General features: G+C 45.4%; 1 protein-coding gene across 1 annotated transcript; it reads left to right on the forward strand.

Moving 5' to 3' along the window:
* The first annotated feature begins 17,893 nt into the window (after positions 1 to 17,893).
* Positions 17,894 to 20,411, forward strand: NDUFB4 (NADH:ubiquinone oxidoreductase subunit B4). Its single transcript, XM_059824157.1, has 3 exons — positions 17,894 to 18,101; positions 18,374 to 18,520; positions 20,255 to 20,411. Exons 1-3 carry the CDS (start codon positions 17,901 to 17,903, stop codon positions 20,312 to 20,314), a joined length of 408 nt encoding a protein of 135 aa, XP_059680140.1. The 5' UTR covers positions 17,894 to 17,900; the 3' UTR covers positions 20,315 to 20,411.
* Positions 20,412 to 22,987: the final 2,576 nt, after the last annotated feature.

Raw genomic sequence — 22,987 nt, forward strand, 5'->3', positions numbered from 1 at the left:
AGACTATTGCACCAGCCTTCCCTGGCAATTAATTTTTAGGTGTGACTGACCATATAGTCTTCTCACATGAGCTGTTTTAATTATTTCAAAGATTGCTACACACATACCTGAGCTCTCCATAACAGAACATCCTACTAACCACTGAAATATAATATCCAAGCACAGACAGCTCCACTTGATGAGATACCTTTGCAACCACGGTGATGTGCAAACCTTTTCAGATGTCTATGAACGTGTTCCATGTCCCTCCAGCATCAGCAACAAGAGTTACGCCAAGCACCAAGCCCGGGGCTTGCTTGAGTGGAAGATCGAACCCAAGATGCAGAGGCCCCATGTGATGAAAGCTGTCCTTGCTCTGTTGCTCCATACTGCTGAAATGCTGAGGGTGAGGCAGAAAGGGGGAGACTGGGTGGAGTTTTCACTTGGGAAGTCCTTTTAAAGTCAGCAGGTCTAGTGTATTCAGCTACAGCTAGTGATAACGTACCACCATACTGATGAGGAAACAGATCTGGGGACCTGATGCTCAGGAATGACTTCACTCTCTATATCCCTTCCTAACTCCCCATATCACCCTCCCTAATCTCACTGGCTCCTGGCATGACCCAGTTGTCTGCACCCAACTGCCTGTGCAAAGAAAAATGCAGGAGGGGAGCATTCAGCAGCCAAAGCTTTGCAGCAGAAAGGGTGCGGCTGACCTCCTCTAGTGGCAAAGCTAATAGGAATGAAGAGTCTTTTTGAAGGCTCTGTGTGCCTAGGATCAACAATGTCATTTCATTCGGATTCAGGCAGTCTGCAAACTGAGGACCTCCGAACTTAGGTTGCAAGGTCACATCAGCAGGAGTGGATGCAACAGCGGTGGCTCCTGCCTGTGCTGTGCCGTGCTGCACCTGTAGCAGGATGGAAGGGGATCGTCAGTCGCTCAAGCAACATTCAGATGCTGCGCTGACGTAGCTCACAAACGATGTTTTTGCCACATTCCTTTAGGTGAAAAGCAACCTAAAGAAACTCATTCTTCAGTGACTTGCAGTTCACACCCAAAGAAACAAGTGACGATGAAAGGAAAGCACCCAGGAAGGTGTGAAGCCACGGTCCCATGTGGAATGGGTACCACCATTGCCAAGAGAAGATTTGCTCTGGAAGCATAAAGACATCATGCATCGGAAGCAAAAGCTTCACAGTTTGATAAACAACTCACTCACCCTAATCACAGGTGTTGTTACTAAAATCCATTTGGCCTGGGCTCTCCCTGCAAGCAGCAAAACTCCTCTGCTTGCTTTTCACACACATCTGTGTCTGAGTCAACTTAATCTTTCAGCATGAACTGTTAAAAGCTTCTTAACACTGCTGTGCAATGGGCTTGTTATAAAGCACTGAGAGACAGAGCCACTATCAAAGTGCTCAAATGCTGATAACCCTGGCTGCATACTTCAGAGCTGCAATAGCTGAGCTGGGTGGCGGGGCATGTTCTCAATGAGTCGCTGAAGGACTTCTCCGAAATCTGCCACCCTGGCTGGGCAATGGCGTGTGCAGGACAGGCGAGCCTCTGGCTGCAGCAAGGAAACCCTGACCACAGCAGGGGAGCCCACGACACACAGCAGTCACTTGAATTTCAAGGGCAGTACGAACCTAATCAGAGGCTGAATATTTTGGCCGGGGTCAGACTGTACAGATCCTGCCTTGGTGCCCTTGGACTGGAGATTTAGAAAGGTTTTAAACTTATTTCTCCCCTGTTCTGCCACCAGAGGCCACAGCTCCCTTCCCTGCTGGAGGAAGCACCAACTAGCAAGGGCGGGAGGGTTGCCTGCTGGAGAAGTTTGATGTCCTTTTTCTCCTACCTCCCCCTATACCTGCTTTTCAGCCTCTTGGCTGGATCTAAAGCCCTGTCTGAGAAAAAGAAAGTACCCGAGAATTTTTGCTGAGGTGAAAGAGAAGGCAGCCAGCTGCCACTTTGTGTGGCTTGGGAGAGCATCCGATATGGCTCGATCCCACATGGACCCCATGGTTTGTGCAGTGATCATGTTGTAAATATTCTGATTTTTTTTTAAATCAAAATATGATTATATAGAAAAGGTTAAATATAATTAATAGATAAATAAGATAGGATTGTTAACTTAGAAACAATAACCATAGGAACCTCACCAGGGAGTCGCCGTTCCATACTGAGGAACTAACAGTAACGAGATGGAACGATGAAGAATTGAATAGAAAGGTTTTGTTTGAGTCTTGTAACAGTGTGACCTGATATGCACCAGTGATGCTGCTTGAAAAATCCCCTTTACCCTCCCATCTTGATATGAATATCAAGAATGCCAATCGATAGATACGAATAGAAATAAACATTGATTATTCATAGGCATGGAAATTGACAGAAACTTATAAGCTAGAAAAGTGATCATTAAAAGATTAAGATTTTATATATATATATATATTTTCTGTATAAGGGTAACTAGGTATGAGCTATCCCTGATTTAATCATAAACTAGCTATGAACAATGTAGCATTGTGAAGAGGTAGAATTTGCTTGTCAAAGGGCATGATAAGTTGTAGGCCTGGTCAGTAAACCGGGGAAAACTTAAGAAGATTCCAAGAAAAGGATTTTGCAACCAACCTGAGCATGCGCAAAGATTGGGTTCAACTAAAGGACACCATGAGGAAGACTATGGACGACCACCAGAGGACCTTAGACGACCACCTGTGTACCTGAAGGCGCATGCGTCACGAGCATTTACATATATTAATGAGTTCTCGGAAATTGTATGAATATATTAATTGTTTCTTGGAAAATATGATGAATATGTATACTTTGATTGTATATAACTTCGGTAGCGGAGAAGCTAGGTACGCACACTAGGTGGAGCGATCCCCTGTGCGTCCAGCGCTGCAATAAAGAAGTGCCTGCTCACCTACGTACATTGTGTAGATGAGTTTTTATATTACAGATTTGTAACAATCAGAGCCCTGCCTCTGTGTCAGTGATGGTTCCTGGCACCACAGGACAAGCTGTGCAAGCCTGTACTGCCCTGTTTTCAATGTCAGGGACTGTCCCTTTCTAAGGCAAAGGAGAGATGCCACTCTATGTCTGAAAAGCCTTATTATAGCAGGATGAAGAAAAAAGAGTCCCAGGTGGTGGATCTCCCTCTTCATCCCCCAGAGCTCTTGGAAATGGGCTTGTACTTAGAAGACAGCACCGGGCGCTCTGCAGCTTATTTTCTGCTTGAAGTCATATCCCTCCGCCTCATCCCCCAGGCCAAACACTCGGTCTCAGGCAAAGACCGAGGCATGAATAGGTGAGGCTTGCTGCAGCTCTTGACCTTGCGGGAAGCAAGCTGGGTACTGAACCAGATGCTCACTCCTCCTTCATGGCCATTTCAGAACCGTGGCATGCAGGGCAGAGAGTAATAGGACAGTGACCTTTTTCTGCAAAGGCCATTTGATCAACAGCACGTTTTATTTTATTTCTTCTTCAGCAGCCACTGCCAGCACAGTATGACAACCAGCATATCCTCTGCTTTGAGGTGACAATAGAAATCCAACCAGAGCGACCATGGATTTGAACCATTTTTGTCTTATTCCTTTTTTTTACCATAAATAAAATATAGGCTAAAATATAGGATGTTTGTTAGTGATGCCTTTGGGAAGTCAGTATAAGGTGAATTCAGTAATACTGACAGTAAAACAAAGAAGAAACGCTGTGTGCCTGGTAATTTGCACTAGCCTGAGGCTCAGTCCTACTCAGTTTACAGTGAGGCTTTCCAACAGCCATAAGGAAGCAAAAAATTTTAGCTTGCAGCAAAGCTGGCCACCTTTTCTCTAACAAATGGATTTCACAACCAGCAAGGGCTTTTTGGTGCTGTATGAAGACCCAGAACTAATTTCCCAGATGTATTTCTCACTGATGGATGTTCATCCAAGAATTTATGCAAATGCATTTCAGGTTGTGAGGTGCTGGCAAATTGTTTGCTGTTCCTGGTGAGACACATATGACTGGTCACCAACAGTGGCATCATCAGTTTTTAGGGTTGCTGATTAGAATAATGAAACTTTGTTTTTAAACATTAGAAGTCAGAAGAAACAAAAATTGAATTAGTGAAACTTTTTTTTTTAGTTTGCTGAACGAAGATTTCATTTATCTTTAATTACTACTAATTTTGATCACAATGAATACAATTGTTCAGGTACAAATATGTATGGAGTTACAAATAACTGTAATTTTCCATCCATATGAACAAAAGTCCATGCAAAATAGGCAAACATGATCTTACTAAAGCAGTCAGCTAGTAATAAGGAATAACAATAATAAATATTATTTTCATTTTTTGCAGATGGCAGATACAATGGATACGAATTGGAATTTAGCAATTCAGTAGTAAAAGCAAAAATAAAAGACACTCAAAGATACTGCTATGTCCAAGTGCCAGGTATCAGAGCCTGCTGTGCTGGAAAAGATAAGGAGTCTGCAAGCAGTGACTTAGGACATACATATTTCCCAGGCAACAAAGACTGTATTCCCATGCCAATGATCAAGCTACTAAAAATACCAGGAGATTGAAAGGATCCTCTTTATATAAGCAGAAATGTATACAAATCAGCATTTCATGAAGGCTCACCATCAGGCATCAGCAGGCCTTTAATGGGTGTCTTAAACATCTGTTTTCATCCCCTCTCCCTGACAAGTTGTCTCTCTACGTGCACCAGACGCTCCGAGGCTGCGGAGCTGCCAGGCAGCCAGCCCTGGAGACTCAGCAAGGGAAAGGCAATTACCACCAGTGACATGGAGCACAAACATGACTGAGGGGTGCCTTCCCAGAAGATTGGTGGAGTTCATCCCAAAGGACGTATGAAATTTGGGCATTAAAACTGTGGGCTGCAGAAGCACTACAAAAGCCCAAGGCAGGGTCCCAAGGACAAGGTGGGCAGATGTCCATGATGCAATACAACTACTACCACTACTCCGTGTTCAACCTCCAGCCTGGGAGCTGTAGTCCCACCACCAGAAGCAGTAGCAATGAGAACCCATCATCATCATGGTAAAAACCCCTGTGATGTGACCCTTGATTTCTTTCGGTATCTCTTGCCCAACGTGAGGCAACTAAAACCATTCGCTCTGTCCCCTTTTAAACCTATATCATCCAGTTGCCAAATGGCTCTTAGTCTTGTCTGCCAAAGGCACAATACAGATGGTACTGAGGGACTCTGTTCTGGCAGCACTGCGATCCCACTGCATTAATCTTGGATGAAAAATGTCTGGTGCTATAAATGGCCCTGCATGTATTTCCAAATATTAGGTGATGTGAGTAATCTGAAATGTCCCTGGGCAAAACTTCTCAGAAAAAGCTGGACTGTGTCCTGACCTCGTGCACTAAGCACCTAGATAACTCAGATGTTCAATTCTCTTTCTACCCAGCCTTTTAGCCTGGGAGGATCTGCTCTAGTGGTCCTTTAGCAGTGATCAGAGGGGATTCGTTACTGAGCTTCCCATGGATAAATTTTTGCTTTAGCTCTTAGACGTTGGGCTATACCTCCCTTGTGACAGTAAGGTCAAGCCTCAAGATGATTATGTAGCAACGATGACACTCCAGATGTACTCCTGGGTTCCTTAGAAAACCGAACACACAATCTCCATTAAGAAGTTCCAGCATATGGGATGTGGTCTGCTTATAATTCCCCAAACTGTCAACAAAAATGGATAAAAAATATTATTACCACTGTACAGGCAGGGAAATGTAAGTAGGCAGGAGGAGACACTTCCCAAGGCCAGCAAGAGAGCCAAGAGCAAAATCAGTCCTCCCACTGCTTGTTGTTAGACACAACCCACTGGCCTGCAGCTGGTAGTGGTGAGGGATAAATGGGCACTTCCCACAAAGGAGATGGACAGCCATCACTGTAAAGGCTCATCAGTCACATTGGTTTAATGGGTAAGAACAACAGACATCTCCAACCCTGACTGTCCCACTGATAATGGCAACGGGGGCCATGGGCTGGACTGCACATCACAGGCAAAGCCCGTCGTGCAGGTGGATGGTAAATCCTTCATCATGTACAAAGCCTCTTGGCATTCCCCAGCAGGCAGCAGGGCTGCACAGCCCTGCCCTGTTGAGAGCTCTTCTGCCTCAAAGAAATGGTACAGAGGTCCTACTCACCCTTTCATAGCATGGCGTGTTGTGCATGGGCCTCTCAAAGCAGCCCTAAGAATGAGTTTTGACCCCATCACCAGATGGCAAGGTGTTTTGACATTTAATAATCCACGAAGACTGGGGCCTGGCAGTGTATTTTCCTCTCTTTCCAGCCCTCTGACGCATTGCATCTTTACGACAGGCGTTGGCTACCGGACCAAGCAGAGGGAGATTGCTTTTGCCCTTTTTCCTTTGTGCCTTTTTGCGCAGGGCCAACGCACCAGCTTGTCCTTTTTGGTGAAGAGTCCTCAGCTTCACTGCACTCCTGATGAGATGCCACCCTCCCTTTGTCACTGGCACCCCACAAAGCCCTCTGCCAGGGACCCCTCTGGATGGATTCCCAGAGCTCTGCCTCAGCTCAGCTCGATATCTGATGTATTCAGTGTTGCCTACAGTGAAGAGAGGGCTCTTGTAAGTAAGGCTCTTTTATTTTCATTTTTCCCCTACGTTGTTTTGTTCGGGAAAGTTAAACAGCAGCTGGAAGAGCTCTAGTGCAACCCCAAAGTTATTTTCTGAACCAGATGCTTATTTTAACGCTGTACACAGAAACAATAAGAAGTTCTTCTGGAAGTGATGGCACTGCAGCTTCTTTAAAGTAATTAGTATTTTGGCAGCAGCTATTTTCACCTGTAGAAAGCAGCTCAGGGTTAAGAATGAAGGTGTAGAAGAAGCATTACTGATCACAGCTTAAGTCTGGTCAGTGCTTCTATTATAAACCTTTATTTTTTCGCTCCAGGAATTTTTCTTTGGGCTGATACCCAGCACAGTGGGCAGAATTACTATTGATGCTTATTGCTTTTACTGCTGCAGCCAAGACACATCTTGAAAATATATGTTAAGTTTTGAATTAGATCAGAGGTCCCTTCCTTTTTGAACCCTTCCACTATTTTACTAGTTTGGGACTGCACTGCTCAAACCCCCTTCTCCATTCAGCTGTGCATAATTGTTGACTACCTAGTGGAAAAGTATTCTAGAGCTTGATAAAGAACAATAGTTTTGCTACAAGATGTTTGATACCACCTATAGGAGTATAGAACTTGTTTTGACTCTCTTTTGGTCTCTGCAGGGCAGCGTGAACCCTTGTAGAAAAGATCTCCTTCTCCAGGAGACAGTTTTGCTGCGTCACTGCTATTCACCTCTTGCTTTCTGCAAAGCTTCGCTGATTTCATCTCAAGAAAGGCAGCTGAAGTTTCACATCAATAGTAATCCTCTCGGAGAGGACTCAAGCACGCTCCAGCAAACCTGGCCAGACTGCAGCACACCTACCAGACCAGCACAAGTAGAGTCTCAGGAGGCTTTGATCACTAGTGCAGAAAGGAGCAACCTGACGTTACTTTGTACAGTGAAGCACCAGTTATGGATAATTGTTAAGAAAATAAATAGGACTTGCTGTTTACCATTGCTTTTTTGCAGTTCTAAAACTGAATGAGGGATGCTGTCAGGAGCCAACATTTTCTGGGTGCCTCATGCTAGTCTGCCTTTGCTACACTCAGGGACACACAGTGCATCAGGAACTGATTTGAGGAAGGATGGAGAACCGACAGCTTTTGCTGAAAGGACTTTTCTCATATTTTCATCATGATGATATTTCTGGTTATGGTTGAAAAAATGTATTCAAAATCACAAAACCTGAACTGTTTTCTTCTCCCTTATCCCTGTCACTTTTCCCTCTTGTTTACTCCACTGTTTTCCTTAGAAACTGGTATATGGAGGAGAAAAGGAGGTGAAAAATAAACAAATGAAAATATTTTTTAATAGAAGAGAGGCAGGGTGCTTCTGTTTCTGTCAAACAAAACAGAAATGTTGCATCAAAACAGAAAATCTGTGAAAGTGGTTGCTGGGGGAAATTTTGTCAGACTATTTTTATCAGTATTTTTAACACCATCATCATTAACCCATTATGCTTTTAGCGCTACTTCTCACTGCTAGGAAAGACTGACAATTTCTTCAGAAGTCCTGGAGCGGATCCAAAGACCTCAATTCCTGAGACAGGGTCAGGCCATAAAAGCAGGAGGGCATCAAGCAGTGTCGCAAGGGCAGTTCCAGCTGTGGAGCTGGTGATTCACTGCTCCCATTCCTGAACTAATGACCACCTTTTCCTCATCACATCTTGATCTTTCACTGCCACAGAGCGCAAACAACAAGCAACTCCCAATCAAGAAAGCAATCCTTTGCCAGAAGTCACCTCAAAATATCTATGCTCTGATCAACTAATGTTCTGACCAAGGGAGATCTCGCCCAATCCCCGACTTTTCCTTTCCTCCAGGAACAAGGTATCAGGCAAGGACAAGCCAATGCTAACATCATCAGCCCTAAACTGCTAGGGACATCCCCGTGCAGGAAGCTGGGCTGCATGCAGTGCCCCAAGGTCTCCTTAGGTCAATGGATAAAGGCCAGTATCCTCCGTAGGAAACTGCTTAAACTCAGTACTAATCAAAGCTGTGGCTGTCTGGACTCTAGGACCAAGAAATACTTTTGCACCTTTGCTTCTGAACAAGATCAAGATAATGTGCTGTGACAGCTTCTCCCTCCAAAAGATTTCAGGGAAGAGACATCTCACCACAGTATCACATCTTGCAGTTGCGTACCTGTGCATCATGCACAGGGCATCTAAGTAGTTTGTATGAGCAGTATATTACATCATCAGCAAGTCAGAAGAATTTGTCCCAAAATTTTTCTCAAATCTAGATGTAGCCTCTGGACAGGTTTACCCAATGTTTCTTAAAGCTGGTGCCAGGTGCCGTATAGGTCCACTCAGACAAGATAGAAATGCTGTTATTTGGAAGAGGTTGTGCTATGAGAAAATATGATAAAAATCCATAAGCTGTCAACTGAAGTGATTTGCTTGACTACTATCAGAGGTGGGAGGGTACAGACAGAGGTGACTCTGCTCTGAGACTGCTCTGCAGACCAGAAAGACCTTTTCCATCATTGCCTGACAAAAGGGCAGCATTGCTGTCAGAAGCAGATCTCACCCCTGTGACCCATCTGCAAAAACTATGTTTAAGAACAAGGAAACCAAAGGTTTCAGCTTCATAATTTCACTGTTTTTTAAAAATATGCAGACTTTGAATATTAGGGGCTCCGTTTTCCCTTTTTGTCGAAGCTCTTTCTACAGTGAAGTAAACCAAGTAATGGTCAAGGAGTTGATGTAGTCCCACAGGGCAAACCAAAGGGATGGGAAATGGGGTCTTGCTCTGTGCTGGGGAGGAGTTATACAACTGTAAAGAAAAAGCACTTTGACTTTGGCGACTGTTGTGCAGAGTGAGTGATTTATCATATTTCAAATTTTCATTTGGATTTGAGACAAACAGATTTTGGCATATTAGCTTCTCCCGTGGGTATATCCCAGACATTCTCAATCCTTGATGGGCAGGACTATCCTGGAAAGAATTAGGCAGGTTGAGGGGTGAGTCACTGCCCTTGTTCCTTCAGCTGATGGCATGTGTTCAGTCCCCAGGGAAATTATGAAGAAATGTAACCTCCCTATTAATAGGTCCAACAGAAGAGGCATCCCAGCCAGCTGTGAAAGACTGATACAGACATAACAGCATTAGGCTTTGCCATTTCCCTTGGACTCATTCAGTTTGTGACCATGGAGCAGCTTGCAGCAAGACCAACACAGCAACAGAAGGTGGGGATACCATGCCCGTGCCTGAGCAAAGACAAACTCACTCCTGACATTACACCAACACACAAAGAAAGGAAGAATTAACCATGCAAGGCATTTGTACAGAGATGGATGGGTCCTTCTTCATAGCTTTCACCATGTCACTGGTCTGTAAAACTAAAAGGCTAGTTGCAGAAGCTGAGTTCGATCACCCCTCATGTATTGAGGAGAACCAGCAAGCAGTGTGATGGCTGCTTGCACTTCCCTTGGCTTCAGGCCACAGTAATACTCTAAAGTAAATGAAAGCAAAGTAGGAAGAACATGAATGCCCCTGCTCCAAATGTGTCATGTACAGGTTGCTTGACACAGAGACGACGAGAGGAAACAGAGAGCAGAGTGCCACAAGGTTGGCAATTGCTATCTGCTAAGCATTTTGGAAGTGGTTGCCACCATGACTGGAGCTTCTTGTGAAGACACTTGGAAGAAAGTGAGTGAGATACGGCCAGGGGAGAGCAGGGAGAAGACTGAGCAGCAAGTGAAGGAGGCAGAGGAAGTCAGAGTATGGTCAAAGAGTAAAGGGCCCCTCAGCAGTGGTGGGAGCATGGGAAGAGAGAGTTGGGTAGAGGAAAAAGATCTGCTGGGAAGCAGATGCATGTAAGGGGATGGAGTGAGGGGCAGGAGGAGAGTGGGGAAAGCACTGTGTCTAAAGGGCCCTGCAAGGGTCACACCAGAGGTAGAAATCCTTCCTTCAGGGGTTGCAAATCACAGTTACATTGGCTGGATTAGGGGGCCATGCCACTGTAAACAGAAGTGGTTTATCCAAAGAGCAAACCTCTCTGCCAAGAGGTTATCTAGAGAAGTATGGAGACATTAATTTAGGAGGCAATTTTTAACCTTGGCAGCTGCCTTACCCTGTCTCCCCAACAAGGCAGATGAAACCTGATGGATACAGGGTTCTGCAATGCTAAGGGATATTTCTTGTTTAGTTAACGTTCCTCATTTATACGATGATAACAAGAGCCCAAGGAAAGCACTGCTCTGCCATCCTATCTCTATAGGTCAGAAGTTTAAGGTAGTATTGCCATCATTATTTTTTTAAACATTGAAATACCCAGGCTGGACACCATGTATCTTTCGCACTAGCTGGCATTCTGCAGCAACAGTCTCATTTGTATTCTGTCTTTTACTTGAACAAAAAAACCCACTCTGCATTGCCACAACTAAGTACTTCCCCACTGCGATACAGAGATTGCCAGTCACACTAAATTCAACATGTCCCTGCTAACATATTTTATTCATACTGATGGTCTGCTTCACAGTGTGTTCCCAAAGACTTGCTTTAAAATTTAAGCTCCAGACTTCCAACAAAATATATAAAGCAAAATAAAGTGAGTATCTTTTTCTAGGTAGCTGTACAATGGAGTTGCCTCTCCTTCAAGGCTGATCTATCACAGATTTCAGGCTGGTTTTTTTTCCACACACAGGGCTTGAGTGTCTTCCTGAACAAAGGAGAAATTTGTGACTTCTTAAAGAATTATTGTCTATAAAGTCCTGCTCCTTTTCCAGTTAAAAATGAATTTCGGGCTGTGGAGAAGTTTTGGACTGGATGATCACACAAAGTGAGGCTTCCTCCAAGATTGTGTTCATGAGTGGACCTCACCAGGACACAAAAAGTCCCTGACACCGAACCAACCCTTGGAGCACTGGATTTCTGTCCTGAGGAGCAGGATTGGCCGTATCTGTTGGGGATTAAAGTATCACTGGTGCCTCTGGGTTGGATCGTCGCACAGTAGCCTTTTCCTTACACTCTGATTTTGTTTGTGAAAGGAAATCCAGCTAAACCCATGAAGTAACTTCAAGTAAGCTATTGCAGGGAATCTGATGACTCTGTGGCCCAGAGCCAATTTTTGTAAGGCTCTCCTTTTCTGTCAGCACGTCCAGGGTTTCGCCCGTGGGTCTGGGCAGAACTTACAGGAGCATCGTCTGGGTACAATAAAGGCTGTGTAACATTTGGCATTCTGACACACGTTGGATACTCCTGGGGCTGGGAAATGTCTGGGCTAAACTAGACTCTTTCCACAGCCCACAGGGAAAGATAGGATCTCCAGGGGATGGCTCACAGCCTCTCAGACATGTCTCAGGGTAGGAGGACTCACCATCTGGAGCTTCCTCTATCGTGTCAGAGAGATGCAGGCAGAGTTCACAGCGGGCACCGCTACTTTTCCAATAAACTGAATGAGGCAGATCTATCCTTTCTTTTGTGGACAGAGCAAAACATCTGGGGAGAAATGGGGAAAAAAGAAACATCAGCTGCTGGCAGTGATTCGTGTCAGGAGCAACAGGCCAGAAAAGATCCCTCCCTTTACCCTGCATAAGACATTTCCTGCAACACTTGAGTTTCCTCTCACTGAGTCTTACCGCAACCACTTTTTGAATTTTTACTGGCGTCAATATGAGACCACTCTTGGTGCAACATACAGTCCCTACGGTCATGAGGTTGAGCACTGCTCCATGAGTGACAGTGCAGTCCAGGGATGGCAAGACTGGGCTGCTCCATGGGGGAAGGTGAGTTGGGAGCCAAACAAGGTGATCAGGACAGGTCCAGGGCAATAACCATGATCAGTCACAGTCCAGTGACGTCCAGGCAAGGCCAAAGTGACAGGGAAGGTCTGAGTTCAAGCTGGGAACTCGAGTCACTGTGGTCCAAGGCTAGACGCAACAGAAACTTGAGACAGCTCAGGCAAGAGCTAAGGCCAAGGGACTGAGCTTCAACATCACCGCTGGGTCAGCAGGTGATGGAGGGTCCAGAGGAGGCTGGTCAGGGCAATGACAGCTTGCTGGTGACAGCCATCGTGAGGGGAAGCCTAGGAGTAATGTTACCCCTTGGCTGGTTAAGCACTTCTAACACTTAGCCAATAACAGGACTTATCCTCAGACATTCAGCTTTTTAATTGACACCATACTTTTATTCTAAGAACTCTTCCTCTCGTGCTGTTCGATGTTATGTGACTATTAATAGCCTCTCCCGCAAGGAGCTGGAAGCAGAGGGAGAGCTAAGAAGATTAATTATATTATGAAATGCTACAATAGATACCCTGCAAAGGAGTGGAGAAGAGCTGCTCGCTGCCAGCTTCTCCTTCTCCCACCAGAGCTTCCCAGGTGGCACCAGCTCCCTGGCTCGGGCAGCTCAGCCACAGCTATAATTCAGTGTGAGTCAAAAATTTTATTTCAGCAGGAAAAGCTGAAACAGCAGAGGCCTTCTTCTCACCGTCTCTGGACAAGCCCAGGAGAGTCACAAATGGTTTGTTTAATGCCATCTCTCATTATTCCTGGCACTTTATGACTCATTAAGTGTCCTAGTTTTGTAACTAACTCCTGCTGAGCTCAACATTTGATACACATTTATGGGTGGCCTGTTGGCTGTAATAACGATTGAACTATTCATAATTCCCCTAACCATGTTAACTCCCTCCTTTGCGTGCCAGGTTTCTTTTAAACAACTGTAAGATGAAGATACTGGGGACTTCAGTTCTTAATGCAGAATGAATTATATTTATCTGGACAATTTATTAGTATAGCTGTATACTGCAATTAGACACACTTGTCCTGAGCCTAGATAAACTATGCTGTGTCCTAATACCTTTTACACTGCTCCCCTTCTGTATCTACTACATCTTTTACCATGTATGTATCCATGCAGATGGGTGCCTGATACCAATTCCCCTCAGAAGAAGGTCAGCAGCATGCATATCAGTATTCATTCACTTTTATAGAATGGGAACAAGAGCCAAAAGACCCTTCTTGCCCATTACAGGTGGGAATTAGAAGTAAGGGACCTCTGTTCGAGAACTTTCTTGTGATATGAGTGATCTAGTTAGTTGCTGCCCTGTTTCCAGCTTGCTTTCTTTGCAAAAGGTCAGCGAGAATTCAAAACAGAGCCCCGCAACATGTTGACCCAACCTGACAACAGATGCAAACAGGGCAACCGCAAGCACTCAGCACAAGTTTGACAGACACAAGTATTTTTCGAGATGACAGCACATTTAACCTGTCTCTTCTGAAAGCGTCATGCACAATCACCTCTGAGACAGGTAGACAGGTCTGTGATTTAGGTTAATTTCCCTTTCATTCACTTGAAGCAAAGAGTCATTTGCCTGGCCACTCTGAAAAGATGTGACTTTGTGTCTACAGTGAAACAAATTCAGTCTGTGTATATTGGAGCATGACTGAAAAGTCATCAACAAAATCACACAGGTCCAAAAGGAAGGTCAGTATCTTGGGTTACTTTAAACTCAAGCTGGAAGTTATTTGCAGCTTCAACCAAAGAGTCTGACATAGAAGCATGCCTGATTTCAGACTTTGATTTGGAGGAGAAGGCTCTCAGAAATTAATCTGTGTATAGGACAGTATTCAAGATGGCCTTGTACTGGGTCTGGCTGGGATGGAGTTAACTTTCTTCACAGCAGCCCGTATGGTGCTGTGCCTTGCATCTGTGGCTAAAATAGCATTGGTAACACACCAATGTTGTGGCTATGGCTGAGCAGCGCTTGCACAGTGTCAAGGCTTTCTCTCCAACACCCCACCACCACCAACAACCTTAAAGGTCAGTAGGCTGGAGGTGGGCAAGAGGTTGGGAGGGGACATAGCCGGGACAGCTGACCCAACAAACCAAAGGGATACCTCATATCATATGACATCAGCAATAAAAGCTAAGGGAAGGGAGGATGATGGGGGGATGTTTGTGGTTATGTCATTTGTTTTCCCAAGAAACCACTACATGTACAGGACATGGCTGGACATCTGCCTGCTGATGGGAAGTAGTGAATGAATTCCCCTTTTTGCTTTGCTTCTGTGTGCAGCTTTTGCTTTTCTTAATAATGGTATTTATCTCAACCCATGAGCTTTTCCATCTCATTTTCTTCCTCAGTCCTGTTGAGAAGGGAGAGTCAGAGAGCGGCTGGGTGGGCGTCTGGCAGCCAGTCAAGGTCAACCCACCACAGGGTTCTGGACAAAGATTAATTTTCTTGACTGGTTCTCTCCATTTTGGTTACTGCTGATCACAAAGAAAACAGATGACATAAACTTCAAAGGCATTTTCATATGAGAATTGTCAATTTGATTCAATACTGCCAACTTCAACATTCAATAGTCAACAGTCCTGATTAAAAAGGAAAAAAACACTTGGGGTCTTACCTTTGCAGTCTTGGTGTTTGAGCCCACAGGATGTGGTATTATGACCAGCATATTCCAGTTCAAGCCTGGGTTGCCCTACTGAGAGTGGCCCCACTCTCACTACTGCCTGTTTTATATTCCTGCTGCTTGTCTTAGGTCAACACTAGCAGTCAGGAGGACAGTCAAACAAGCTTTATGATCTGGCTGGCAAACACAGGGACAAGAAGGGTCTCATTCATTCTTGCAAAATCTTTTGTTTCAAAGGTGGTTTGCAGTAGCAGCCAGGCTGTGTTCAGAGTCTGCCATAGGGCATCCCAGAAGGAGCAGATGACGCAGGAGGTCTGCACAGGAGTCCAGTTTGTCACCGCAGCATTTCTCACTGTGCACAGCAGTTCCTGTCAGCAGGAAAAAAAACCCATCGCTGATTTCAGCCAAGTGCTTTAACTGCAGTATTTCTGTCTTTGTCCTGCATTGGTTTATGCAAGGTTTAGACACTTACTATTGATGTCTTGGGCTTTTGCTGAAGGATAGCACTTTAAAGTTAGAGACGTGGCTGTTATGAAATGAAGAAAATGCACAAAATCACCCCTGGAGGAGTGAAAACAACAAATTGCAATGCACAGGCTTCAGTGTCAGAGAATAGGCTTCTCTGGAAGGCATTTAGTTACTTTCTTACCCCATGAAACAAGTGACATCTCTCAGAAAAGACTCCCAGTGGGGAACTTGATCCTTTGGGAGGGAGGATGAGCTAGTGATTAGAAAGGAAATGCAAAGGTGTTTTCAGCATAGAGGCTGCTAATACAGTACATTACATTGTTAATGGAAATGTAGCTTTGCACCTTCTGTTTTTCTCCCAGCAGAATTAATTTCAGCACTGTTTGCATGCCAAGCATGCACACTCACAGCTGTGAGCTCCAGGGAGTGGGAGAAGGCACAGCTTGGACCTGCACAGATAAGATCACAAAGATTCTGCAACAGGGCTGGGAGCTGAACCCACTGCCTTTGCCAAGTGACTTCACCACAAGACCATCTTTGCTCCTGCCCACAGTAACTGTCCCACACCATTACAGACAGACCTCAGAAGCCAGCAGATTGGGGGAAAAGCATCTGGCTGTTTCAAAGTCCTTTGGGAGATCTGCAGGGATAGGAGTTTTCTGTTCCGCTCTGCGATGCAGCAAAGAGGGGGAAACCACCCACCATTTCCCACAGAGCAGCTATTGTTTCCCAGTACTCTAGTCCGACCTGCACCCTCGTTCCTGCCAGGAATCTCTCAGTTTCAAGGCTGCATGTGTCATTTATTAAGAAATATGAGAGAGCAGGGAGGAACAGCTTTTAAAGAAGCAGGCCGTGCACAGGCAGGGAAACACAGTGCTAAGTGTTTGGGAACCCTTGGAGATGAAAGTACCACAGGAGTGCCACACGGCAGTGCTGCTGGTATACGTACTGTGCTGCTAACAAACCACATGCTGGTTATGGAGACAGACGATTGTGGAGCTGGAGGCACAGAGCTCACTAAATCCAATGGTCACAAAATGGAGAAGTAAAAGGAGTAAATTGTTCCATGCAACAGGAGCCACCGGCCCAAGCTGAAAGCCCTGGGAAACAAAGCAGCAGGGCATGTAAGAAGTACTTCCTTGGCAGCTGCCTGCAAATGAAGCAGAGGAATTTTTCACTTGGATTTGCAGCTGCGTGTTTGTGAAGAAAATGAGTGTGGAAAAGCTGGAGAAACACCAAGAGAGAGTTTCTGAGAGGACTGTAGGCTTGTACTTGAGAGAGGGCAAAGTACCTCCTGCTGTGCTGGTGTGCTCAATGTACACAAACTGCAGGAATATCCAACTCGTATTTCATCCTACTGGAAGCAAGTCGCAAAGTCCCAACTCCTAATTAGCTGCTCAGACCAAGAGGAGATCATCTATTTTCCAAGTGCTTAGGTAAAAGAAGAGTGAAATCATAAGATGTGAGGCAGCGCTTCTGCTTATTATTGCGGTGCCAAAGCACAGCATCTTAAATAAAGCCAGCAGTGTTATTTCGTATGTGCTTAGGAGCAAACTGTAATCCCTCATCCAACATTACCTCAGTCTGGAGAGTTACCCCTGTGTAAATGAGGCCATAACTATATATACACAGCCATTAACTTACTCTGTTCCAATCAGCGTAACTGTTATCATTGCTTTGTATACCGAAAGAAGAAAAACCAGCAGAAAACTTGTTTACTGGCAAGTTTGTTTCCAGAAAGACAATTTGCATGTATTTTTCACATCTCTGCAGAACAAAGCTCTTCATACTCACAAGACAGAAACTTCCTGAAGTCAAAACCTTCAGGCCAGAGCTTGCTTTCTTCGCCTCGTGTTAATCAGCAGATTTGTGAACCTGTCAATAAAGTTTACCAGGGCTGTGAGTCACCACACGATAACCCTGAAGGTTATCTGGCGGCTTATCCAACCAGCCCAGCCTTGGTTAAAGAGTCAAAGAGACGATTTGAAGCTGAAAATCAACGACAGCGGGATTTTACAACTTCCAGCCCGCCCGCGATACATCACTTACGTAATATTGAGCATTTTGTTTAAATGTGCGAAGCCTAGAGCTGCGAAAGGGAGCGCAGCCATGGCCACCCCATTATCCCCCCGGGCCCGCAACAAACTCAACAGCACAGAATGCCTTACACCTCAGCTCTGCCCTGGAGGTCCTTTTTTTCGCAGGGGGAAGGGGAGAGGCCATTGAACCTGCTAGGACGGTTGTCAACAAGGGCCCCCCGTCCCTTGACGCGACCACCCCTCTGCGAGGCCTCAGCCCCCTCAGCCGCCATGGCCGGGGCGGGGAGGACGCTGCTCCCGCCGGCCCCGCCGCGAGCCGGCAGGGGGCGCGGGGCTCCTCCGGCGGCGCGAGGCCGGCACCGCCTCCCGCGCCTGCGCGTCGGCAGGGCGGCGCGGCGCCGGGTCTTCAAGATGGCGGCGGGGCCGCCTCCCACCGCCTCGCAGGCGTACCGGCCTAACCGCTTCGTCTCGCTGCCGGCCGAGCTCGACCCCGACACCTACGATGCGTCGCCGGAGAAGCGCCGCGTCGAAGCCGAGCGCTTGGCCATCCGTGCCCGGCTCAAGCGGCAGTACCAGCTGCAGCTGAACAACCCCAACCCACCGGCCGTCATCGTGAGTGGGGAGGGGGGCGCGGGCCGCGGGGTCTGTCCGCCTCGCCCGGTCTGTCCGCCTCGCCCAGCGGCCCGGAGCGGGGCCCGGGCCTGGGTCCGTGCGGGCGGGGCGCTGCCTTCCCCGTGACCTTGGTGCCTTTTCCAGCGTGGGCCGGGAGGCAGCCGGGGGCTTTCTAGGCCCCAGCGCCGCGGCGGGGACAAACGGGGCTGCGCCGGGTCGGGTGGGAGTTGCAGGGACCCTGGGGCCTCATTCTGGTTTTCTTTCCAACCCAGGAAGATCCTGCCTTGGTTCGCTGGGCCTATGCTAGGACACAAAACGTCTACCCTACTTTCCGCCCGACACCTAAGACGTCCTTTCTAGGAGCTCTTTTTGCGATAGGTCCTATCCTCTTCTGGGCTACTGTCTTCAAAGTTGACAGGGTGAGTCTGTTGACCACACTGAGCATCAGTGAACAGCAAATTGTAAAATGTAGATCTGCCTGGAGACTTAAGTGGTGGGATCCTCTTGCACCTAAGAATGATTAACACCATTAAAGTAATGAGGGAAGGAAGGCTGACACTGAGCCTACTATCTCAAAGCCACATAACTGTTTGCAAAGTCCTGCTGTGCTAAGAGCCCTGTATTGTACCCTTGGGTATGGCCAGTCACAGTTTCCCTGATCAAGATATTTTGCTATAATAAAGCTCTCTGTAGCAGTGATAGTGTAAATTAATCATAAGAGACTATTTTTCAGCTGTTGACATGCAGTAACTGCATTTTCTAAAATAAATAAATAGGGACCTTATGGATGACAGACCTAGCAAGGTCTCTCTGAATTGCTTAACCATTTCTCTAATCTCGTGAAGCAAATGGGAAGGAGTACTTATGCTGATTACAGTGCCTGATCTCAGCTGGATTTTTTACATTTTGGAAGGTTTATCTTGCTTGTGTTCTAACTCCTGAAATGTGGGCATCAGAATCTGAGCAATGGTAGATCATTCTGAAAATACTTGGCTGTATACATACATAAGAAAATGCTAGGTGACTGCCAGAGACTGGCTGTTTTTAGTAGTGAATTTGTGGCTACTGTAAAACACTTTTATTTCACTCTTTTGCAAAAATGTAGCATTTTTAGATCAAGTCATAAACTGGGAAGCACAAACTTCAATTAAAATTAATAGAATATTTGTAGGGAACGCTGTATAATTGGATGAATCGAAAATACAGGTTTCAGGAAATGTGCCGAGCAGGTTGATATAAATGTTTTTGAAACTTCAGTATCCCTGCAGTATTTTGTCATGCTGGTTTGGTTTTGTTCGTAAAGCCACACGTGGGCTTAGCCACCAAGCGTGGCTTAGCATGTGAGTGCTTGAAAATAAACCTGTGTGAGTGAAATCTAGATATGCTTGCCTGGGAATATTTAAGCTGAAGTCTTTAATGTAATCTCTAGGACAACTTGTTTTCCTTTATTCCATTTTCCTTACTGACGTTTAGGGATTTTTCTTTTGTTTTCTGGTAGTATATAAAGCACAATAACTATTACACTCTTTTCTCTGAGGAGTGTTTGTTGTGTGTCTGGGAAAGCAAAAGATAAATTGCCAAGTCTTAAGCAAGTCTTCTGGTTTTATCCAGCAGAAGGAATCTGGGCAATATCTGCAGTGTCTGTGTACTGTAACAGTACCTGTCAGAAAGGTACATGACTGCAGACTGAGATAGAAATGGGCTGAAAGTGAGTACAGGCACGTTTAGGCAAGTGGTTAAGAAGTTTCTCTATAATTAGATCTCTGAACTGGATTATTCAGCCAGAAGGAGGAGGCAGAAACTAAAGGTATAAATTAGCTGTGACACAACTATTTTGGTGAAAAATACATCACAGGAATTGGTCTCTGCTGGCCTGTGAGAGTGGATAGATGTGCAGAGAGGTCAGTCTGAGCATGTCTTCCATAGCTGGTAGGTGAAGCTAAATGCCGTGCTCTTCTTTACTTTTTAACCGCAATGGCTGTTACCAGAGTTTGTGTTTATAGATCATTTAGGTTGGAAAAGACCCTTAAGATCATACATGGTGCTATCTCCTATAGTCCATGCTGAAATACTAGGACTGTTTTTCTCTCATCCAGGCTGATTGAAACTTCTTCTCTAAGAGGATAATGATGAATGTTCTCTTTCTTCCACAGGATCGTAAAGAGAAGCTTATCCAAGAAGGTAAATACAAGCGACCGTTCAGTGTATTTTGAGTTCCTGGAATTGCAGTGCTGTTCGTGGGATATAAGTAAAATAAGATATATTGTGTGCTGTCGTTTCTTCTTCGTAAGAATAAATCTTAATTGCTCATTGGTTGTCTTGCATCTTTAACAATTATAGAAAGTGCAAAAATGCAGGATCTTTATATCTGATGTAGATATGGAGAGGGTATGCTGAACTCAACCAGTGTACTCCTTCAGTCTACATACAGAGGCTTCTTTTAAGCTGTGGAAGTTGTTTCTGTCAGAGTGGCATAGGCTGAAGTTTAAAATTAAGGGCAGGCTAAAATGTTAAGCAAGCCCAAAGCAGTTTCCTAAGGAATTGCTGCTTGCCTACTAGGTATTTCTTCCTGGCGTCAGTTTGACTATGTAGTTTGCCCTAATCCGATAATAGGCAAGTTCTGTGATACACTCTTAGTAATTTTAGGAGCCTGCCTGACTGCTCTCAATAAGTTGAGTTAATTTTTCTTTTCCCTAATAAAATACAAGCCTAAACCAGGCATTTGTTTATTGCAGTAAACTTCTGGATAAAATTACCATACCAGACCTGGAAACAGTAGGCTGAACATTGTCATGCTATATGTGACTAGCATTTCCACTAATTCTGTGACTCCTGTGAGTGGGAGACAAGAAGTAAAAAGATAAGGATTTTTATTTTTGACACCGATTCCCTTACAGTATAGGAGAATTCCATTTCACCCCTGCAAATGGGCCATGATTAAAAAAAAAACCCATAAAGCCTAACTGAACCGTCTGCCTGCAAAGATGTCTTCTCTGCCTAGTCTTACAAGAACCCAAGTTTTTCTGCACAGATCAGCTGGTGTAGGTGGCTCTAGAATTGTTACTGCCAAAGTACTGAAATGTGAGGGCAAGGAAAAGATTTTAAATTCAGATTTAAATTTTCACGTGGCCTGTAGGTGCCATCATGATCCAACCAGCCCTCATTCTTCAGGCATTATACAGGAGTTGTTCCTTCCCAAAAGTGGAAAGCTTCCCTCTGCCTGCTGGGAAAGCAGCCTATGTTCTTGACAGTGAAGTCAGCAAGAGCAGATCTTCAAAGTCCCTTTCCTGCATGATTAGGATGTAAATATGGGCCATTTGCAGTCCCTCTTCATCAGAGTGAGTTGATGAGCTTTTGCACAGAATCACAGAATGGCTGAGGTTGGAAGGGACCTCTGGAGATCATCTGGTCCAACCCCCTGCTCAAGCAGGGCCACCTTGAGCAGGCTGCCCAGGACCATGTCCAGATGGCTTTTGAGTATCTCCAAGGATGGAGACTCCACAATCTCTCTGGGCAACCTGTGCTAGTGCTCAGTTGCTCACACAGTACAAATGTGTTCCCTGATAATTCATTTTTTGTAATTTTTTTTTTAAAGTGTTTCCTGTTGTAACTCTTTCCTGTCTGGGTCATGAAATGTTCAGGCAGTGGGGCCCTGGCACTAAGGCTGTGTGCAGCAGCTGTGCAAGGCCGTGGCCTGCTTTTGCAATCCCATATGTGCTCTCGACAACCCTCTTGCACCTGTCTCTGTGGCTTGTTCTTCTGCTAGCTCAACTAAAGCAAATGCAGATTATTCTCTCTGCAGACCAGCTTCTAAAAGACTGTCACAAATGATATTACAAGATACGGCTGCGGGTCAGTGCAGAGGGAGAGGCATCAATGGATAGAGAAAGTGGTATTTAGGGAAAGAAATAATTGCTTGCCTGAGCATGCTAAATTAACTACCTTCTTGCTGCCACAAACTAATTTGATCTCCCAGGACCCATTTCCTCAGCTAATTGGAACTTGACTTGCCACACATACAAATTCTCCCTTGCAGCTGTATTTGTTTCAGGCCAGTTGAGCAAATAGTTCAGGATGGGTTGTGGATGAACGCAGCGCCTCTAGACTTTTAGGCCAGCCTCGGATTGACGCTTGCAGCACCTGCCACAGCCCTTTCCTTTGCAAATGAGAGCGTCTGATGCTATGTCCCTGCAGATTTGAGCATGGTGCTTGGGGAAAGGCTGCCCTACTTTCCTCTCTTGCTATTTGCAGAACTCTCTAAGCTGTTTTCTTGCAAGGAACGAATGTGCTATGCTGCGGGAGTTGGGGTTGGTGGTTTGAGGCGGTGGTGCTGGGTGCATAGAGGAAGGAAAGGGGAGTTTCCCTTCAGAAGTGTAGGGTGAAGACAGGAGAGTCAATGTGCCTCATGGAATTTTACCTTTGACTGATGCGTTACCACCTGTGTTTGCTTCAGTGATGAGTCTATAGCAAGAGAAACTCAAGCCTGCAGGTCACTGGATGGTAATTTAGGTCTCAAACAGAAAACAAGCTTTTCCCCTCTGCCCGTGAAACATTTAGACCTCATTTATCCCTGGATCAGTCTGATTAAATCAGCTTCTCTGGCAAATTGATTGTCCTGAACGTCCTTTTTCTGAGCTGGCTATTTTAGAGTAAACATCTCTCTAAAGATTTTATAATGGTATACTTTGCTCAAAGCTGATGATTTTTTTCCCTCAAGGATCTGGTGCAGATCCAAAACTGATGATGGATGTAACTGACTGAAGTTAGGTGTTGCAGCTCTGCATTTCCTTCTCTTTTAGAAAATTGAGGATTGCTTCTCTTGGGAGGTAGGAAACATAGATCCTGATGGCACCAAGCTTAGGAACTGTTTTATGTGGGTGCGTGCT

The sequence above is a fragment of the Gavia stellata genome, chromosome 1, assembly GCF_030936135.1.
Source record: "Gavia stellata isolate bGavSte3 chromosome 1, bGavSte3.hap2, whole genome shotgun sequence".
NCBI classification, from domain to species: domain Eukaryota; kingdom Metazoa; phylum Chordata; class Aves; order Gaviiformes; family Gaviidae; genus Gavia; species Gavia stellata.